Source organism: Salmo salar, chromosome ssa24 (assembly GCF_905237065.1).
Source record: "Salmo salar chromosome ssa24, Ssal_v3.1, whole genome shotgun sequence".
NCBI lineage: Eukaryota > Metazoa > Chordata > Actinopteri > Salmoniformes > Salmonidae > Salmo > Salmo salar.
This window is the reverse complement of record NC_059465.1, coordinates 44368337-44385836: the sequence shown is the minus strand read 5'-3', so window position 1 is coordinate 44385836 and position 17500 is coordinate 44368337. Positions and strand designations below refer to the sequence as shown.

At 45.2% G+C, this 17500-nt stretch overlaps 1 protein-coding gene across 8 annotated transcripts in view; it reads left to right on the top strand.

The window, feature by feature from the left end:
• Positions 1-17500, top strand: part of LOC106585952 (WD repeat and FYVE domain-containing protein 3) — a 268301-nt gene that overhangs the window by 159507 nt on the left and 91294 nt on the right. For all 8 annotated transcript variants that reach the window (XM_045706795.1, XM_045706796.1, XM_045706790.1 and 5 more), the window contains 9 exons: positions 1-62; positions 2201-2432; positions 2590-2747; positions 5780-5891; positions 8743-8933; positions 10895-11047; positions 11544-11617; positions 14634-14795; positions 15882-15976. The exon at positions 1-62 is cut by the window's left edge and continues 120 nt beyond it. In XM_045706795.1, coding sequence (XP_045562751.1) covers positions 1-62; positions 2201-2432; positions 2590-2747; positions 5780-5891; positions 8743-8933; positions 10895-11047; positions 11544-11617; positions 14634-14795; positions 15882-15976 — 1239 coding nt within the window. The remainder of the gene's footprint in view (positions 63-2200; positions 2433-2589; positions 2748-5779; positions 5892-8742; positions 8934-10894; positions 11048-11543; positions 11618-14633; positions 14796-15881; positions 15977-17500) is intronic.

Here is a 17500-nt window from a genome sequence, read left to right as displayed (position 1 = left end):
GCATGTTGAAGAACAGCATGGCCACGCTATACATCGATGGACAACTGGTCCAAACCACCAAGGTAGGTGTGTGTGTGTGTGTGTGTGTGTGTGTGTGTGTGTGTGTGTGTGTGTGTGTGTGTGTGTGTGTGTGTGTTAGGGATGAGTAAAGGCATGCTCAAGGACGGCACACTCCTTTTGTTGCTTTTCGGGTCAGAGGGGGCTGGTTGGAGACTGAGGGGGTTAGTTTTAGTTGGAGACGGAGGGGGTTAGTTTTAGTTGGAGACGGAGGGGGTTAGTTTTAGTTGGAGACTGAGGGGGTTAGTTTTAGTTGGAGACTGAGGGGTTAGTTTTAGTTGGAGACGGAGGGGGTTAGTTTTAGTTGGAGACGGAGGGGGTTAGTTTTAGTTGGAGACTGAGGGGGTTAGTTTTAGTTGGAGACGGAGGGGGTTAGTTTTAGTTGGAGACTGAGGGGGTTAGTTTTAGTTGGAGACTGAGGGGGTTAGTTTTAGTTGGAGACTGAGGGGGTTAGTTTTAGTTGGAGACTGAGGGGTTAGTTTTAGTTGGAGACTGAGGGGTTAGTTTTAGTTGGAGACGGAGGGGTTAGTTTTAGTTGGAGACGGAGGGGGTTAGTTTTAGTTGGAGACTGAGGGGGTTAGTTTTAGTTGGAGACTGAGGGGGTTAGTTTTAGTTGGAGACGGAGGGGGTTAGTTTTAGTTGGAGACGGAGGGGGTTAGTTTTAGTTGGAGACTGAGGGGGTTAGTTTTAGTTGGAGACGGAGGGGGTGAGTTGGAGACGGAGGGGTGAGTTGGCGACTGGGGGGGTGAGTTGGCGACGGAGGGGGTGAGTTGGCGACGGAGGGGTGAGTTGGCGACGGAGGGGGTGAGTTGGCGACTGAGGGGGTGAGTTGGCGACTGAGGGTGGTTAGTTGGCGACTGATGGGGTGTGTTGGCGACTGAGGGGGTGAGTTGGTGACTGAGGGGGTGAGTTGGAGACGGAGGGGGGTTAGTTGGTGACTGATGGGGGTTAGTTGGTGACTGATGGGGTGTGTTGGCGACTGAGGGGGTGAGTTGGAGACTGAGGGGGGTTAGTTGGTGACTGAGGGGGTGAGTTGGAGACGGAGGGGGTTGGTTGGAGACTGAATCAATGACTGAGGGGGAAGCAGACTGAATCAATACATAAGATAAGGGCTAGAATTGGCAGTGAAGCGTCTGTCTGTGTGCTTGTTAAATAAATTAGCAACGTGGCAGTTTTCCCAAAGTTTGTATCTAACTGGCTAGCTATAATAACTGCCAAGGACTTTTGCTAGCTTATTTGTTTGTGCTCTGATTTCACGCAAGTGTCCAGGTAAGCAGTTTACACAGATGACTTCAGCCATCTGCTGCTAGCCTTCTACTAGCTACTGTTGTACAGCAACCCGAGTTGCTCGACCGGTTTAGAACTGAGATTCAGCTGAAGAGATGTTAGCATGGCTACAAAAAGGCTCTCTCTCTCCTCTTCTCTCTCTGTCTCCCCTCCTCTCTCTCTCCCCTCCTCTCGCTCTCTCTCCCCTCCTCTCTCTCTCCCCTCCTCTCGCTCTCTCTCCCCTCCTCTCTCTCTCTCTCTCTCTCCCCTCCTCTCTCTCTCTCTCCCCTCCTCTCTCTCTCTCTCTCCCTCTCTCTCTCTCTCTCTCTCCCCTCCTCTCTCTCTCTCCTCTCGCTCTCTCTCCCCTCCTCTCGCTCTCTCTCCCCTCCTCTCTCTCTCTCTCTCTCTCCCCTCCTCTCTCTCTCTCTCTCCCCTCCTCTCTCTCTCTCCCCTCCTCTCTCTCTCTCCCCTCCTCTCTCTCTCTCTCCCTCCTCTCTCTCTCTCTCCCTCCTCTCTCTCTCTCCCTCCTCTCTCTCTCTCCTCTCTTCCCTCCTCTCTCCCCCTCCTCTCGCTCTCTCCCCCTCCTCTCTCCCTCTTCCCCCTCCCCTCTCCTCCCCTCTCCTCTCTTCTCTCTCCCCCCCTTCCCCTCTCCTCCCCTCTCCCCTCCTCTCTCTCTCCCCCTCCTCTCTCTCTCTCTCTCCTCCCCTCCTCTCTCTCTCCCCCCTCCTCTCTCTCTCTCTCCTCCCCTCCTCTCTCTCCTCTCTCTCTCTCTCTCTCTCTCTCTCTCTCTCCCACCTCTCTCTCTCTCTCTCTCTCTCTCTCTCTCTCTCTCCCCCTCTTTCTCTCTCTCTCTCTCCCCCTCTCCTCCCCTCTCCAGCTTCACTACATCCATAGTTCTCCGGGTGGTACTGGCAGCTCCAACCCACCAGTGGTCAGCACCGTGTACAGCTACATAGGCACTCCCCCTGCCCAAAGACAGCTGTCCAATCTGGTGTGGCGCCTGGGGCCCACACACTTCCTGGAGGAGGGGCTTCCTGCAACCAGCGTGGCGATGGTTTACGAGCTGGGACCAAACTACACAGGCAGCTTCCAAGCTGTATACCTGCCCTGTGAGTAGAGAGGAGAGCACACACACACACACACACACACACACACACACACACACACACACACACACACACACACACACACAATTCCTCGCCTCCTCATTGGTTACCAATTGGTTCCTTAGTAACTTCACAGACCATCTCTCTGTCTCCCCTTCAGGTAAAGACTCTAAGACTGGAGAGCTTCCATGTCCAGTAGCCCTGGTCCCAGAGGAGAAGGTATCCTTCAGCCTGTACGCCCTCTCTGTCTCTGCCCTCACCGTGGCCAAGATACGCAAGGTCTACAACAAGCTGGACAGCAAGGCCATCGCTAAACAGGTTAGCATCGCCCAGACGTGCCTGTTTTTGTTGGTTAACCTGTTGAGGACAGACGTTCCGCTAGCCAACAGCCAATGGCATCGCACGGCGCGAAATACAAAACCAACTAAAATACCACAATTCAATTTTCTCAAACAATCAACTATTTTACACCATTTTAAAGATAAGACTCTCGTTAATCTAACCACATTGTCCGATTTCAAAAAGGCTTTACAGCGAAAGCAAAACATTAGATTATGTTAGGAGAGTACATAGACACAAATAATCACACAGCCATTTTTCAAGCTAGCATATACGTCACATAAACCCAAAACACAGCTAAATGCAGCACTAACCTTTGATGATCTTCATCAGATGACACACCTAGGACATTATGTTATACAATACATGCATGTTTTGTTCAATCAAGTTCATATTTATATCAAAAACCAGCTTTTTACATTAGCATGTGATGTTCAGAACTAGCATACCCACCGAAAACTTTTATTTAACAAGCACCTACCGTACTTAGAAGCATGTCAAACGCTGTTTAAAATCAATTTTTATGCTATTTATCTCGTAAAATGGCGATAATATTCCAACCGGGCGATGTTGTAAGAAAAAGGTTGAAAGAAAAAAATTGAGAAGTCTCGTGAACGTGCATCTCAGTCTCACTGTCCCCAGGCTGACCACTTACAAATCCTGCTGCTGTTCTTTGCCCAGAGACAGCAGACACCCCATTCCACTTTCTGGCGGCTTTAGAGAGCCAATGGAAGCCTTCGAAAGTGTCACGTTACAGCACAGATGCTGTATTTTCGATAGAGATGCAACAGAAGGACAACAAATTGTCAGACAGGCCACTTCCTGTATGGAATCTTCTCAGGTTTTGGCCTGCCATATGAGTTCTGTTATACTCAAAGACACCATTCAAACAGTTTTAGAAACTTTAGGGTGTTTTCTATCCAAATCAAACAATTATATGCATATTCTAGTTTCTGGGCAGGAGTAATTACCAGATTAAATCAGGTACGTTTTTTTATCCGGCCGTGAAAATACTGCCCCCTATCCCAAAGAAGTTAAGGGCTTGTAAGTAAGCATTTCACTGTAAGGTCTACACCTGTTGAATTTGGGACATGTGACAAAGTTTGTTTCCTGTTTTCATTTCCTCTTGAAGGACAATAAACATTGAGTTATCAATCAATGAATGAATCAATCAATGTGCACAAACATATTATGCCAATAGACACTGGCCGTGGGAAACTACTATAGCTGGAATACATTATCTCTCCACCCTACCTGGAACACAATGTTATCTCTCCACCCCACCTGGAACACAATGTTATCTCTCCACCCCACCTGGAACACAATGTTATCTCCCCACCCCACCTGGAACACAATGTTATCTCCCCACCCCACCTGGAACACAATGTTATCTCCCCACCACACCTGGAACACAATGTTATCTCTCCACCCAACCTGGAACACAATGTTATCTCTCCACCCAACCTGGAACACAATGTTATCTCTCCACCCAACCTGGAACACAATGTTATCTCTCCACCCAACCTGGAACACAATGTTATCTCCACCTGACCTGTGAAGTGGTTTCAGGTGAACCCCATAGCCTGCTTCACTGTCTGATGAGCGTACTATAGGTCATCTATGTGGAGAATAGGAGAGTGTGGAGGCAGTACTTCAGCAGTCCTGCTACACTAGATTTGTACAATGATTCTGACCAGTTCTTCTCTCCTCCCCTCGTTCCCTCTCCTCTCCTTCTCCCCTCCCCTCATTCCATCTCCCCTCCTTCCCTCTGCACTCTCCTCCCTCTCCCCTTCTTCACTCTCCTCCCTCCCGTCCTCTCCTTTCATCCCCTCTTTCCATCCACTTTCTTTCCCTTTCTCCTCCTCCCTCTTCCCTCTCCTCCTTCCCCTCCTTCCCGCTACTCTCCTTCCCCTCCTTCCCTCTCCTCTCCTTCCCTCTCCTCTCCTTCCTCTCCTTCCCTCTCCTCTCCTTCCCTCTCCTCTCCTTCCCTCTCCTCTCCTCCCCCTCCTTCCCTCTCCTCTCCTTCCTCTCCTTCCCTCTCCTCCTTCCCCTCCTTCCCGCTACTCTCCTTCCCCTCCTTCCCTCTCCTCTCCTTCCCCTCCTTCTCTCTCCTCTCCTTCCCCTCCTTCTCTCTCCTCTCTTTCCCATCCTTCCCTCTCCTCCCCATCCTTCCCTCTCCTCCCCCTCCTTCCCTCTCCTCTCCTTCCCCTCCTTCCCTCTCCTCTCTTTCCCCTCCTTCCCTCTCCTCTCCTTCTCTCTCCTCTCCTTCCCCTCCTTCTCTCTCCTCTCTTTCCCATCCTTCCCTCTCCTCCCCCTCCTTCCCTCTCCTCTCCTTCCCCTCCTTCCCTCTCCTCTCCTTCCCCTCCTTCCTCTCCTTCCCTCTCCTCTCTTTCCCCTCCTTCCCTCTCCTCTCCTTCCCTCTCCTCTCTTTCCCCTCCTTCCCTCTCCTTCCCTCTCCTCTCCTTCCCCTCCTTCTCTCTCCTCTCTTTCCCATCCTTCCCTCTCTTTCCCCTCCTTCCCTCTCCTCTCCTCTCCTCTCCTTCCCTCTCCTCTCCTTCCCTCTCCTCTCCTTCCCCTCCTCTCTCCTCTCTTTCCCATCCTTCCCTCTCCTCCCCCTCCTTCCCTCTCCTCTCCTTCCCCTCCTTCCCTCTCCTCTCCTTCCCCTCCTTCCCTCTCCTTCCCTCTCCTCTCTTTCCCCTCCTTCCCTCTCCTCTCCTTCCCCTCCTTCTCTCTCCTCTCTTTCCCATCCTTCCCTCTCCTGTCCTTCCCCTCCTTCCCTCTCCTCTCCTTCCCCTCCTTCCCTCTCCTCTCTTTCCCCTCCTTCCCTCTCCTCTCCTCTCCTCTCCTCTCCTCTCCTCTCCTCTCCTCTCCTCTCCTCTCCTCTCCTTCCTCTCCTCTCCTCTCCTCTCCCCCTCTCCTCTCCCCCTCTCCCCCTCCTTCCGTCTCCCCTCCCTCCCCTCCTTCCGTCTCCTCTCCCCCTCTCCCCCTCCTCTCCCCTCCTCTCTCCTCAGTTGGCTGTGTCATCCCATGAGAATGCCACTCCGGTCAAGCTGATCCACAACGCCGCCAGTCACCTCAACGGTCCGGCTCGCACCATTGGAGCAGCTGTCATTGGTTACCTGGGTAGGTGATTGCTTGGATTAGGTGCTTATGTCTGTGTGAGCAGGTGTAGGAGACTGACAAGGCATCATGTACAGTGAAAAGGCAGGGAGTCTTGCACAGGGCACTGTATTGTGTTAAGGTTAAATACAGGTTCACAGTCTTCAACAATCAACTGGGGTAGTGTTATTTGAATTGACCATTGAACAGCAGTCTTACAGATTTATGTCTGGGACTGAGAGACTGAAAAACAGCTTCTATCTCAAGGCCATCAGACTGTTAAACAGCCATCACTAACACAGAGAGGCTGCTGCCAACATACAGACTTGAAATCATTGGCCACTTTAAAACCTGTTGGGGCTACAGGTTAGCAATGAACCCCGAGCCGGGATTGCTAACAAGGCTGGAAATTCAAAACATCAAAAATCTAATAATTTCAATTTCTCAAACAATCAACTATTTTACACAATTTAAATGATAAACATCTCCTTAATCTAACCACATTGTTCGATTTTCAAAGAGGCTTTACGGCAAAAGCATAAAGTTAGATTATGTTAGGACAGTATATAGCCACAAAAGTACAAACATCCATTTTCAATTCAAGGTCAGGCGTCACCAAAAGCAGAAACCAGCTTGAATTATGCACTAACTTTTGTCAATCTCCATCAGATGACACTCCTAGGACATTATGTTATACAATACATGCATTTTTTGTTCCATCAAGTTCATATTTATATCCAAAAACAGCATTTTACAGTAGCGTGAAATTCAGATTTTTTTCTTCTCTGAAATGCTTCCGGTGAACATAACAAAATTACTATTTGAAAACATTGGTAAATTATAATATTGTCATTCAAAGAATAATATATTATCATCTCGTAATTGCTACCGAATGGCCAGATCTCAAAATAACTTTACTGGGAAATCACATTTTGCAATAAACGGGGTGCTATGCTAAGAACAACAGGCTATGCTATACAGTTAGCATCATCTAAAATCGATAATAACATTGTAAATACCCCCTTACCTTTGATTATCTCCATCAGAAGGGAGGCATCCCAGGTCCGGAAGGCATCCCAGGTCCGGAACAAATGTGGTTTCTTTTGACAAAGTTCATAATTTATGTCCAAATAACACCAAGTACTTAGCGTTCATTATGCTCCCACAAAACGTGGTGTGGGGCTGGTAAAATCACGCCGAAAAGCAAAAAAAAACTAGTAAATTATCTATTTATGTTCGTTCAAACATGTCAAATGTTGTTTAGCATTAATCTTTTGGTCCATTTTTAACGTTAAACATCAGTAATATTTTCACACAACCTATCCTATGTCTAGATAAAAAAATGATGACAAACTCACGTTTCTCAGATTTATGCGCAGGCGCAAAAAAATGAAGTGATGACATGTCAACTTCCCTGCATTCTAATTTGCTCTCTGTTTATCATAGACGCTTCAAACAACTTTATAAAGATCGTTGACATCTAGTGGAAGCCGTAGGTGTTGCGAAATGAATCCTTTCTCACTATGGTATCTATAAAACAATGACACTAAATAGTACAGTCACAAAATTCACATTTTTTTTTGATCTATTTTTCACAGGTTTTTGCCTGCAATATGAGTTTTGTTATACTTACAGACACCATTCAAACTGTTTTAGAAAATTCAGAGTGTTTTCTATCCGAATGTGTTAATAATATGCATATCCTAGCTTCTGAGTTGGTGTAGGAGGCAGTTAAAAATGGGCACATATTTTTTTCAAAATGTCTCAATACTGCCCCCGAGCCCCAACAGGTTTTAATAAATGGAACACTGGTCACTTTAATGTTTACATATCACTCATCTCATATGTATATACTGTATTTTATATCATCTACTGCATCTTGCCTATGCTGCTCAGCCATCGCTCATCCATATATTTATATGTACATATTCTCATTCACCCCTTTAGATGTGTGTGTATTAGGTAGTTGTTGGGGAATTGTTAGATTACTTGTTAGATATTTCTTCACTGTCGGAACTAGAAGCACAAGCATTTCGCTACACTCGCATTAACATCTGCTAACCATCTGTATGTGACCAATACGATTTGATTTGATTTGTATATATCTGTATTGTTCTTGAAGGGGAACTCGGTTGCAGCAAAGAGACGGGGCGTTATCAAAACGTTCCACAGAGACTGGGCGTTATCAAAACGTTCCACAGAGAACGTTCCACAGAGACTGGGCGTTATGAAAACGTTCCACAGAGACTGGGCGTTATCAAAACGTTCCACAGAGACTGGGCGTTATCAAAACGTTCCACAGAGAACGTTCCACAGAGACTGGGGCGTTATCAAAACGTTCCACAGAGACTGGGCATTATCAAAACGTTCCACAGAGAACGTTCCACAGAGACGGGGCGTTATCAAAACGTTCCACAGAGAACGTTCCACAGAGACTGGGCGTTATGAAAACGTTCCACAGAGACTGGGCGTTATCAAAACGTTCCACAGAGAACGTTCCACAGAGACTGGGCGTTATCAAAACGTTCCACAGAGACTGGGCGTTATCAAAACGTTCCACAGAGACGGGGCGTTATCAAAACGTTCCACAGAGAACGTTCCACAGAGACTGGGCGTTATCAAAACGTTCCACAGAGAACGTTCCACAGAGACTGGGCGTTATCAAAACGTTCCACAGAGAACGTTCCACAGAGACTGGGCGTTATCAAAACGTTCCACAGAGACTGGGCGTATCAAAACGTTCCACAGAGAACGTTCCACGGAGACTGGGTGTATCAAAACGTTCCACAGAGACTGGCGTATCCACGGAGACTGGGCGTATCAAAACGTTCCACAGTAGAGGAGATTAAAGTAACCCCCCCACTCTCTCTTCTAGGTGTGCGTGCGTTCGTCCCGAAGCCCGTGGCAACCAATCTGCAGTATGTGGGTGGGGCGGCGGCCATCTTGGGCCTGGTTGCCATGGCACAGGATGTTGAGGGTCTCTACGCGGCCGTCAAGGCGCTGGTGTGTGTCGTCAAGAGCAACCCGCTGGCCAGTAAGGAAATGGAACGCATCAAAGGCTACCAGGTACGACTTCACTACCCACAATGCACTCTACCTTTTTTTGTATGCCAGGTGGATTGCAACAATAGTGAAACAATAAAAATATTTGGGGGTTAAGAACAAATGTTTGCATTTACGAGCAATCACAACAAGTTCAAGTATTCTGAATCTGAGACTTGTTGATGAGTAAGGGACGGTGTATAACAGTAAACTGTACTATGTGTTGTGTTTGTAGCTGCTGGCCATGCTATTGAAGAAGTGTTCTCTGTTGTAGTTATAATATAACATTAGATGAACTATAATAGAACTTTAGAATAACAGTAATAGAACTTTAGAATAACAATAATATAACATTAGAATTACAGTAATATAACAACAATTACAGTAATATATATCATTAGAATTACAGTAATATAACATTAATATAACAATTGAATAACAGTAATATAACATTATAATAACAGTAATATAACTTTAGAATAACAGTAATATAACATTAATATAACATTAGAATAACAGTAATATAGCATTAGAATAACAGTAATATAACATTAGAATAACATTAATATAACATTAGAATAACAGTAATATAACATTAGAATAACAGTAATATAACATTAATATACCATTAGAATAACATTAATATAACATTAATATAACATTAGAATAACAGTAATATAACATTAGAGTAACAGCAATATAACATTAGAGTAACAGCAATATAACATTAGAGTAACAGTAATATAACATTAGATTAACAGTAATAGAACATTAGAATAACAGTAATATAACATTAGAATAACAGTAATATGACATTAGAATAACAGTAATATAACATTAGAATAACATATTAGAGTAACAGTAATATAACATTAATATAACAGTAATATAACATTAGAATAACAGTAATATAACATTAGTATAACATATTAGAGTAACAGTAATATAACATTAATATAACAGTAATATAACATTAGAATAACAGTAATATAACATTAGAATAACAGTAATATAACAGTAATATAACATTAGAATAACAGTAATATAACATTAGAATAACAGTAGTATAGCATTAGAATAACAGTAATATAACATTAATATAACAGTAATATAACATTAGAATAACATTAGAATAACATTAATATAACATTAATATAACAGTAATATAACATTAGAATAACAGTAATATAACATTAGTATAACATATTAGAGTAACAGTAATATAACATTAGAATAACAGTAATATAACATTAGAATAACAGTAGTATAACATTAGAATAACAGTAATATAACAGTAATATAACATTAGAATAACATTAGAATAACAGTAATATAACAGAATAACATTAATATAACAGTAATATAACATTAGAATAACATTAGAATAACAGTAATATAACATTAGAATAACAGTAATATAACATTTGAATAACATTAATATAACATTAATATAACATTTGAATGACAGTAATATAACATTAGAATAACATTAATATAACAGTAATAGAACTTTAGAATAACAGTAATAGAACTTTAGAATAACAATAATATAACATTAGAATTACAGTAATATAACAAAAATTACAGTAATATATATCATTAGAATTACAGTAATATAACATTAATATAACAATTGAATAACAGTAATATAACATTATAATAACAGTAATATAACATTATAATAACAGTAATATAACATTATAATAACAGTAATATAACAGTAATATAACATTAGAATAACAGTAATATAACATTAGATTAACAGTAATAGAACATTAGAATAACAGTAATATAACATTAGAATAACAGTAATATAACATTAGAATAACAGTAATATAACATTACTATAACATATTAGAGTAACAGCAATATAACATTAGAATAACAGTAATATAACATTAATATAACAGTAATATAACATTAATATAACAGTAATATAACATTAGAATAACTGTAATGTCTGGGTCTTGTTCCTCTGTCTCTAGCTCTTAGCCATGCTGTTGAAGAAGAAGCGGCACCTGCTGAACAGCCACATCCTGCATCTAACCTTCTCCCTGGTGGGAACAGTAGACAGCAGCCATGAGACCTCCATCATCCCCAACACCACCGCCTTCCAGGAGCTGCTCTGTGACTTCGAGGTTAGGCTTAGACCAATCGGCCAAAGGGCAACTGATACAGTTTGAGCCAAAATGGTGGTTGGTGGTCCATGGTGCCAGCCAAACACAATGGGCCTCGGGGAAACTGATCCAGTTTGAGCCAAAATGGTGGTTGGTGGTCCATGGTGCTAGCCAAACACAATGGGCCTCGGGGAAACTGATCCAGTTTGAGCCAAAATGGTGGTTGGTGGTCCATGGTGCTAGCCAAACACAATGGGCCTCGGGGAAACTGATCCAGTTTGAGCCAAAATGGTGGTTGGTGGTCCATGGTGCTAGCCAAACACAATGGGCCTCGGGGAAACTGATCCAGTTTGAGCCAAAATGGTGGTTGGTGGTCCATGGTGCTAGCCAAACACAATGGGCCTTGGGGAAACTGATCCAGTTTGAGCCAAACATGTTGGTCCCTGGAGCCAAAATAATGTTGTTGTGGTATGTTAATTTATTTGTGTTTTTAAAATGTTCTGTCTGACTCCTCCAGGTTTGGCTCCACGCGCCCTACGAGCTGCACCTGTCCCTGTTTGAACACTTTATAGAGCTCCTGACTGAGTCCAGGTGAGGGATGATCAACTCCTGCTATAACACTTTATAAAGCTCCTGACTGAGTCCAGGTGAGGGATGATCAACTCCTGCTATAACACTTTATAAAGCTCCTCACTGAGTCCAGGTGAGGGATGATCAACTCCTGCTATAACACTTTATAAAGCTCCTGACTGAGTCCAGGTGAGGGATGATCAACTCCTGCTATAACACTTTATAGAGCTCCTCACTGACTCCAGGTGAGGGATGATCAACTCCTGCTATAACACTTTATAGAGCTCCTCACTGAGTCCAGGTGAGGGATGATCAACTCCTGCTATAACACTTTATAAAGCTCCTCACTGAGTCCAGGTGAGGGATGATCAACTCCTGCTATAACACTTTATAGAGCTCCTCACTGACTCCAGGTGAGGGATGATCAACTCCTGCTATAACACTTTATAAAGCTCCTGACTGAGTCCAGGTGAGGGATGATCAACTCCTGCTATAACACTTTATAGAGCTCCTCACTGACTCCAGGTGAGGGATGATCAACTCCTGCTATAACACTTTATAGAGCTCCTCACTGAGTCCAGGTGAGGGATGATCAACTCCTGCTATAACATTTTATAAAGCTCCTCACTGAGTCCACACTATAATAATCACACTATAATCATAAATAATTCCCTTTTCTCCCACTAAATACAGATTAGTGAACTGAACTCTTGCAGTTAGAAAGGATGTGTCCGTAATCTCCTTAGAAAGACTTGCTAAATTGTAAAATGTTGTCATATTTGTTGATATAATAGTGACACTATAAGCTTAAAAACGTATCCCCTGGGGGGGGGGGCTTTATGAAAAAACAAAGCCACAGGGATCTCTGCATCTGTGAGGTATCAAGTTCCTTGGTGTCCATATCACCGATGATCTATCATGGTCCAAACACACCAGGACCTCTATACCAGGCGGTGTCAGAGGAAAGGCCCTAAAAATTGTCAGAGACTCTCCAGTCACCCTAGTCATAGACTGTTCTCTCTGCTACCGCACGGCAAGCGGTACCGGAGCGCCAAGTCTAGGACCAAAAGGCTCCTTAACAGCTTCTACCCCCAAGTCATAAGACTGCTGAACAATTCATCAAATGGCCACCGGACTATTTACGTTGCCCCCCCCCCCCCCATTTTTTTTTACACTGCTGTTATTTGCTGTTTATTATCTATGCATATTCAACCCTACCTACATGAATAAATTACATCTAACCTGTACCCCCGCACATTGACTCTGTACCGGTACCCCCTGTATATAACCTCCACATTGACTCTGTACCGTAACACCCTGTATATAGCCTCCACATTGACTCTGTACCGTAACACCCTGTATATAGCCTCCACATTGACTCTGTACCGGTACCCCCTGTATATAGCCTCCACATTGACTCTGTACCGGTACCCCCTGTATATAGCCTCCACATTGACTCTGTACCGGTACCCCCTGTATATAGCCTCCACATTGACTCAGTACCGGTACCCCCTGTATATAGCCTCCACATTGACTCTGTACCGGTACCCCCTGTATATAGCCTCCACATTGACTCTGTACCAGTACCCCCTGTATATAGCCTCCACATTGACTCTGTACCGTTACCCCCTGTATATAGCCTCCACATTGACTCTGTACCAGTACCCCCTGTATATAGCCTCCACATTGACTCTGTACCGGTACCCCCTGTATATAGCCTCCACATTGACTCTGTACCGTAACACCCTGTATATAGCCTCCACATTGACTCTGTACCGGTACCTCCTGTATATAGCCTCCACATTGACTCTGTACCGGTACCCCCTGTATATAGCCTCCACATTGACTCTGTACCGGTACCCCCTGTATATAGCCTCCACATTGACTCTGTACCGGTACCCTGTATATAGCCTCCACATTGACTCTGTACCGGTACCCCCTGTATATAGCCTCCACATTGACTCTGTACCGGTACCCCCTGTATATAGCCTCCACATTGACTCTGTACCGGTACCCCCTGTATATAGCCTCCACATTGACTCTGTACCGGTACCCCCTGTATATAGCCTCCACATTGACTCTGTACCGGTACCCCCTGTATATAGCCTCCACATTGACTCTGTACCGGTACCCCCTGTATATAGCCTCCACATTGACTCTGTACCGGTACCCCCTGTATATAGCCTCCACATTGACTCTGTACCGGTACCCCCTGTATATAGCCTCCACATTGACTCTGTACCGGTACCCCCTGTATATAGCCTCCACATTGACTCTGTACCGGTACCCCCTGTATATAGCCTCCACATTGACTCTGTACCGGTACCCCCTGTATATAGCCTCCACATTGACTCTGTACCGGTACCCCCTGTATATAGCCTCCACATTGACTCTGTACCGGTACCCCCTGTATATAGCCTCCACATTGACTCTGTACCAGTACCCCCTGTATATAGTCTCCACATTGACTCTGTACCGGTACCCCCTGTATATAGCCTCCACATTGACTCTGTACCGGTACCCCCTGTATATAGCCTCCACATTGACTCTGTACCGGTACCCCCTGTATATAGTCTCCACATTGACTCTGTACCGGTACCCCCTGTATATAGCCTCCACATTGACTCTGTACCGGTACCCCCTGTATATAGCCTCCACATTGACTCTGTACCGGTACCCCCTGTATATAGCCTCCACATTGACTCTGTACCGGTACCCCCTGTATATAGCCTCCACATTGACTCTGTACCGGTACCCCCTGTATATAGCCTCCACATTGACTCTGTACCGGTGCCCCCTGTATATAACCTTGTTATTGTTATTTTATTGTGTTCCTTTTTAATATTTTTTACTTCAGTTTATTTAGTAAATATTTTCTTAACTCTTCTTGAACTGCACTGTTGGTTAAGGGCTTGTAAAGTAAGCATTTCACGGTAAGGTACAACACTTGTTGTATTCGGCACATGTGACAAATAAAGTTGGATTTGATTTGGTATGTTTAGGGTTGATATCTACAAACTCCTGTCCTTCTCTACAGTGAGGCAACGAACAACGCTAAGTTGTTACGCGAGTTCCAGCTGATTCCCAAGCTACTGCTGACTCTGAGAAACACGTCTCTGTCTCAGCCCACCATCTCAGCTATCAGTCACGTACTGAGTTTACTTCTGCAGGGCTTCCCCAACCCCTACCACCTACTACGGTATGGACAACACACACACACACACACACACACACACACACACACACACACACACACCTTCCCCAACCCCTACCACCTGCTACGGTATGGACAACACACACACACACACACACACACACACACACACACACACACACACACACACCTTCCCCAACCCCTACCACCTGCTACGGTATGGACAAACACACACACACACACACACACACACACACACACACACACACACACACACACCTTCCCCAACCCCTACCACCTGCTACTGTATGGACAACACACACACACACACACACACACACACACACACACACACACCTTCCCCAACCCCTACCACCTGCTACGGTATGGACAACACACACACACACACACACACACACACACACACACACACACACACACACACACACACACACAGAGACACACACACACACACACCTTCCCCAACCCCTACCACCTGCTACGGTATGGACAACACACACACACACACACACACACACACACACACACACAGAGACACACACACACACACACCTTCCCCAACCCCTACCACCTGCTACGGTATGGACAACACACACACACACACACACACACACACACACACACACACACACACACACACACACACACACACACACCTTCCCCAACCCCTACCACCTGCTATGGTATGGACAACACACACACACACACACACACACACACACACACACACACACACACACACACACACACACACACACACACACACACACACACCTTCCCCAACCCCTACCACCTGCTATGGTATGGACAACACACACACACACACACACACACACACACACACACACACACACACACACACCTTCCCCAACCCCTACCACCTGCTACGGTATGGACAACACACACACACACACACACACACACACACACACACACACACACACACACCTTCCCCAACCCCTACCACCTGCTACGGTATGGACAACACACACACACACACACACACACACACACACACACACACACCTTCCCCAACCCCTACGCTATGTTAGGAACTGTGGTTCACACATCTGACTTGGTTTTGATTGACACATATTTTCTCTTTCATAGGTTTGGCCAGTTCATCTCATCCACTCTGCCAACCTTTGCTGTGTGTGAGAAGTTTGTAGTGATGGAGATCAACAACGAGGAGAAGATCGATGGAGGTAACACACACACACACACACACACACACACACACACACACACACACACACACACACACACACACACACATGCAGTCTGAAGCTCAGTTGAGATGCATAAAGTCTTGTTTACACTGCATGGCCATAATGCTCAAGTCAGTGTTGTTTTTTTTCAAAATCAGTTTTGGAATACTGACCATCCATACAAAAAGTTACAGGTGACCCAATCAGATTTGTTTGTGTTCAGACAACAGTCGCTTGTTGACATGGCTACGCTAGTAATGACGGGTGTGTACGTAGTGGTGATTGGTGCTCCTTTTTCCTAGCGCTCAGAACTTATGTAGCAAGCTAAGGTGACAACAATGGCTGCCAGGGATGTTTCCCAGTTGCTTTGAATGTAAAAAATCATAGTGTCAGAACACCTTTAAAGCCTCAAAGGACACGTTGATCCAACTTTCAAAACAGTTGGATCAACTGGCCAGCGGTCAGCTAGCTAGCCACAACAGTCAACTAGCTAGCCACAACAGTCAGCTAGCTAGCCACAACAGTCAACTAGCTAGCCACAACAGTCAGCTAGCTAGCCACAACAGTCAACTAGCTAGCCACAACAGTCAACTAGCTAGCCACAACAGTCAGCTAGCTAGCCACGGTAGTCAACTAGCTAGCCACAGCAGTCCACTAGCTAGCCACAACAGTCAGCTAGCTAGCCACGGTAGTCAACTAGCTAGCCACAACAGTCAGCTAGCTAGCCACGGTAGTCAACTAGCTAGCCACAGCAGTCAGCTAGCTAGCCACAACAGTCAACTAGCTAGCCACAGCAGTCAACTAGCTAGTCACAGCAGTCAACTAGCTAGCCACAGCAGTCAGCTAGCTAGCCACAGCAGTCAGCTAGCTAGCCACAACAGTCAACTAGCTAGCCACAACAGTCAGCTAGCTAGCCACAACAGTCAACTAGCTAGCCACAACAGTCAGCTAGCTAGCCACAACAGTCAGCTAGCTAGCCACAACAGTCAGCTAGCTAGCCACAACAGTCAGCTAGCTAGCCACAACAGTCAACTAGCTAGCCACAACAGTCAACTAGCTAGCCACAACAGTCAGCTAGCTAGCCACGGTAGTCAACTAGCTAGCCACAGCAGTCCACTAGCTAGCCACAACAGTCAGCTAGCTAGCCACGGTAGTCAACTAGCTAGCCACAACAGTCAGCTAGCTAGCCACGGTAGTCAACTAGCTAGCCACAGCAGTCAGCTAGCTAGCCACAACAGTCAACTAGCTAGCCACAGCAGTCAACTAGCTAGCCACAGCAGTCAACTAGCTAGCCACAGCAGTCAACTAGCTAGCCACAGCAGTCAGCTAGCTAGCCACAACAGTCAACTAGCTAGCCACAACAGTCAACTAGCTAGCCACAGCAGTCAACTAGCTAGCCACAGCAGTCAACTAGCTAGCCACAGCAGTCAACTAGCTAGCCACAACAGTCAACTAGCCAGCTGTTCACCTTTCTACCACATTCACTAATTTGTTTGTAAACAACTAACAAGCTAGTTAGCT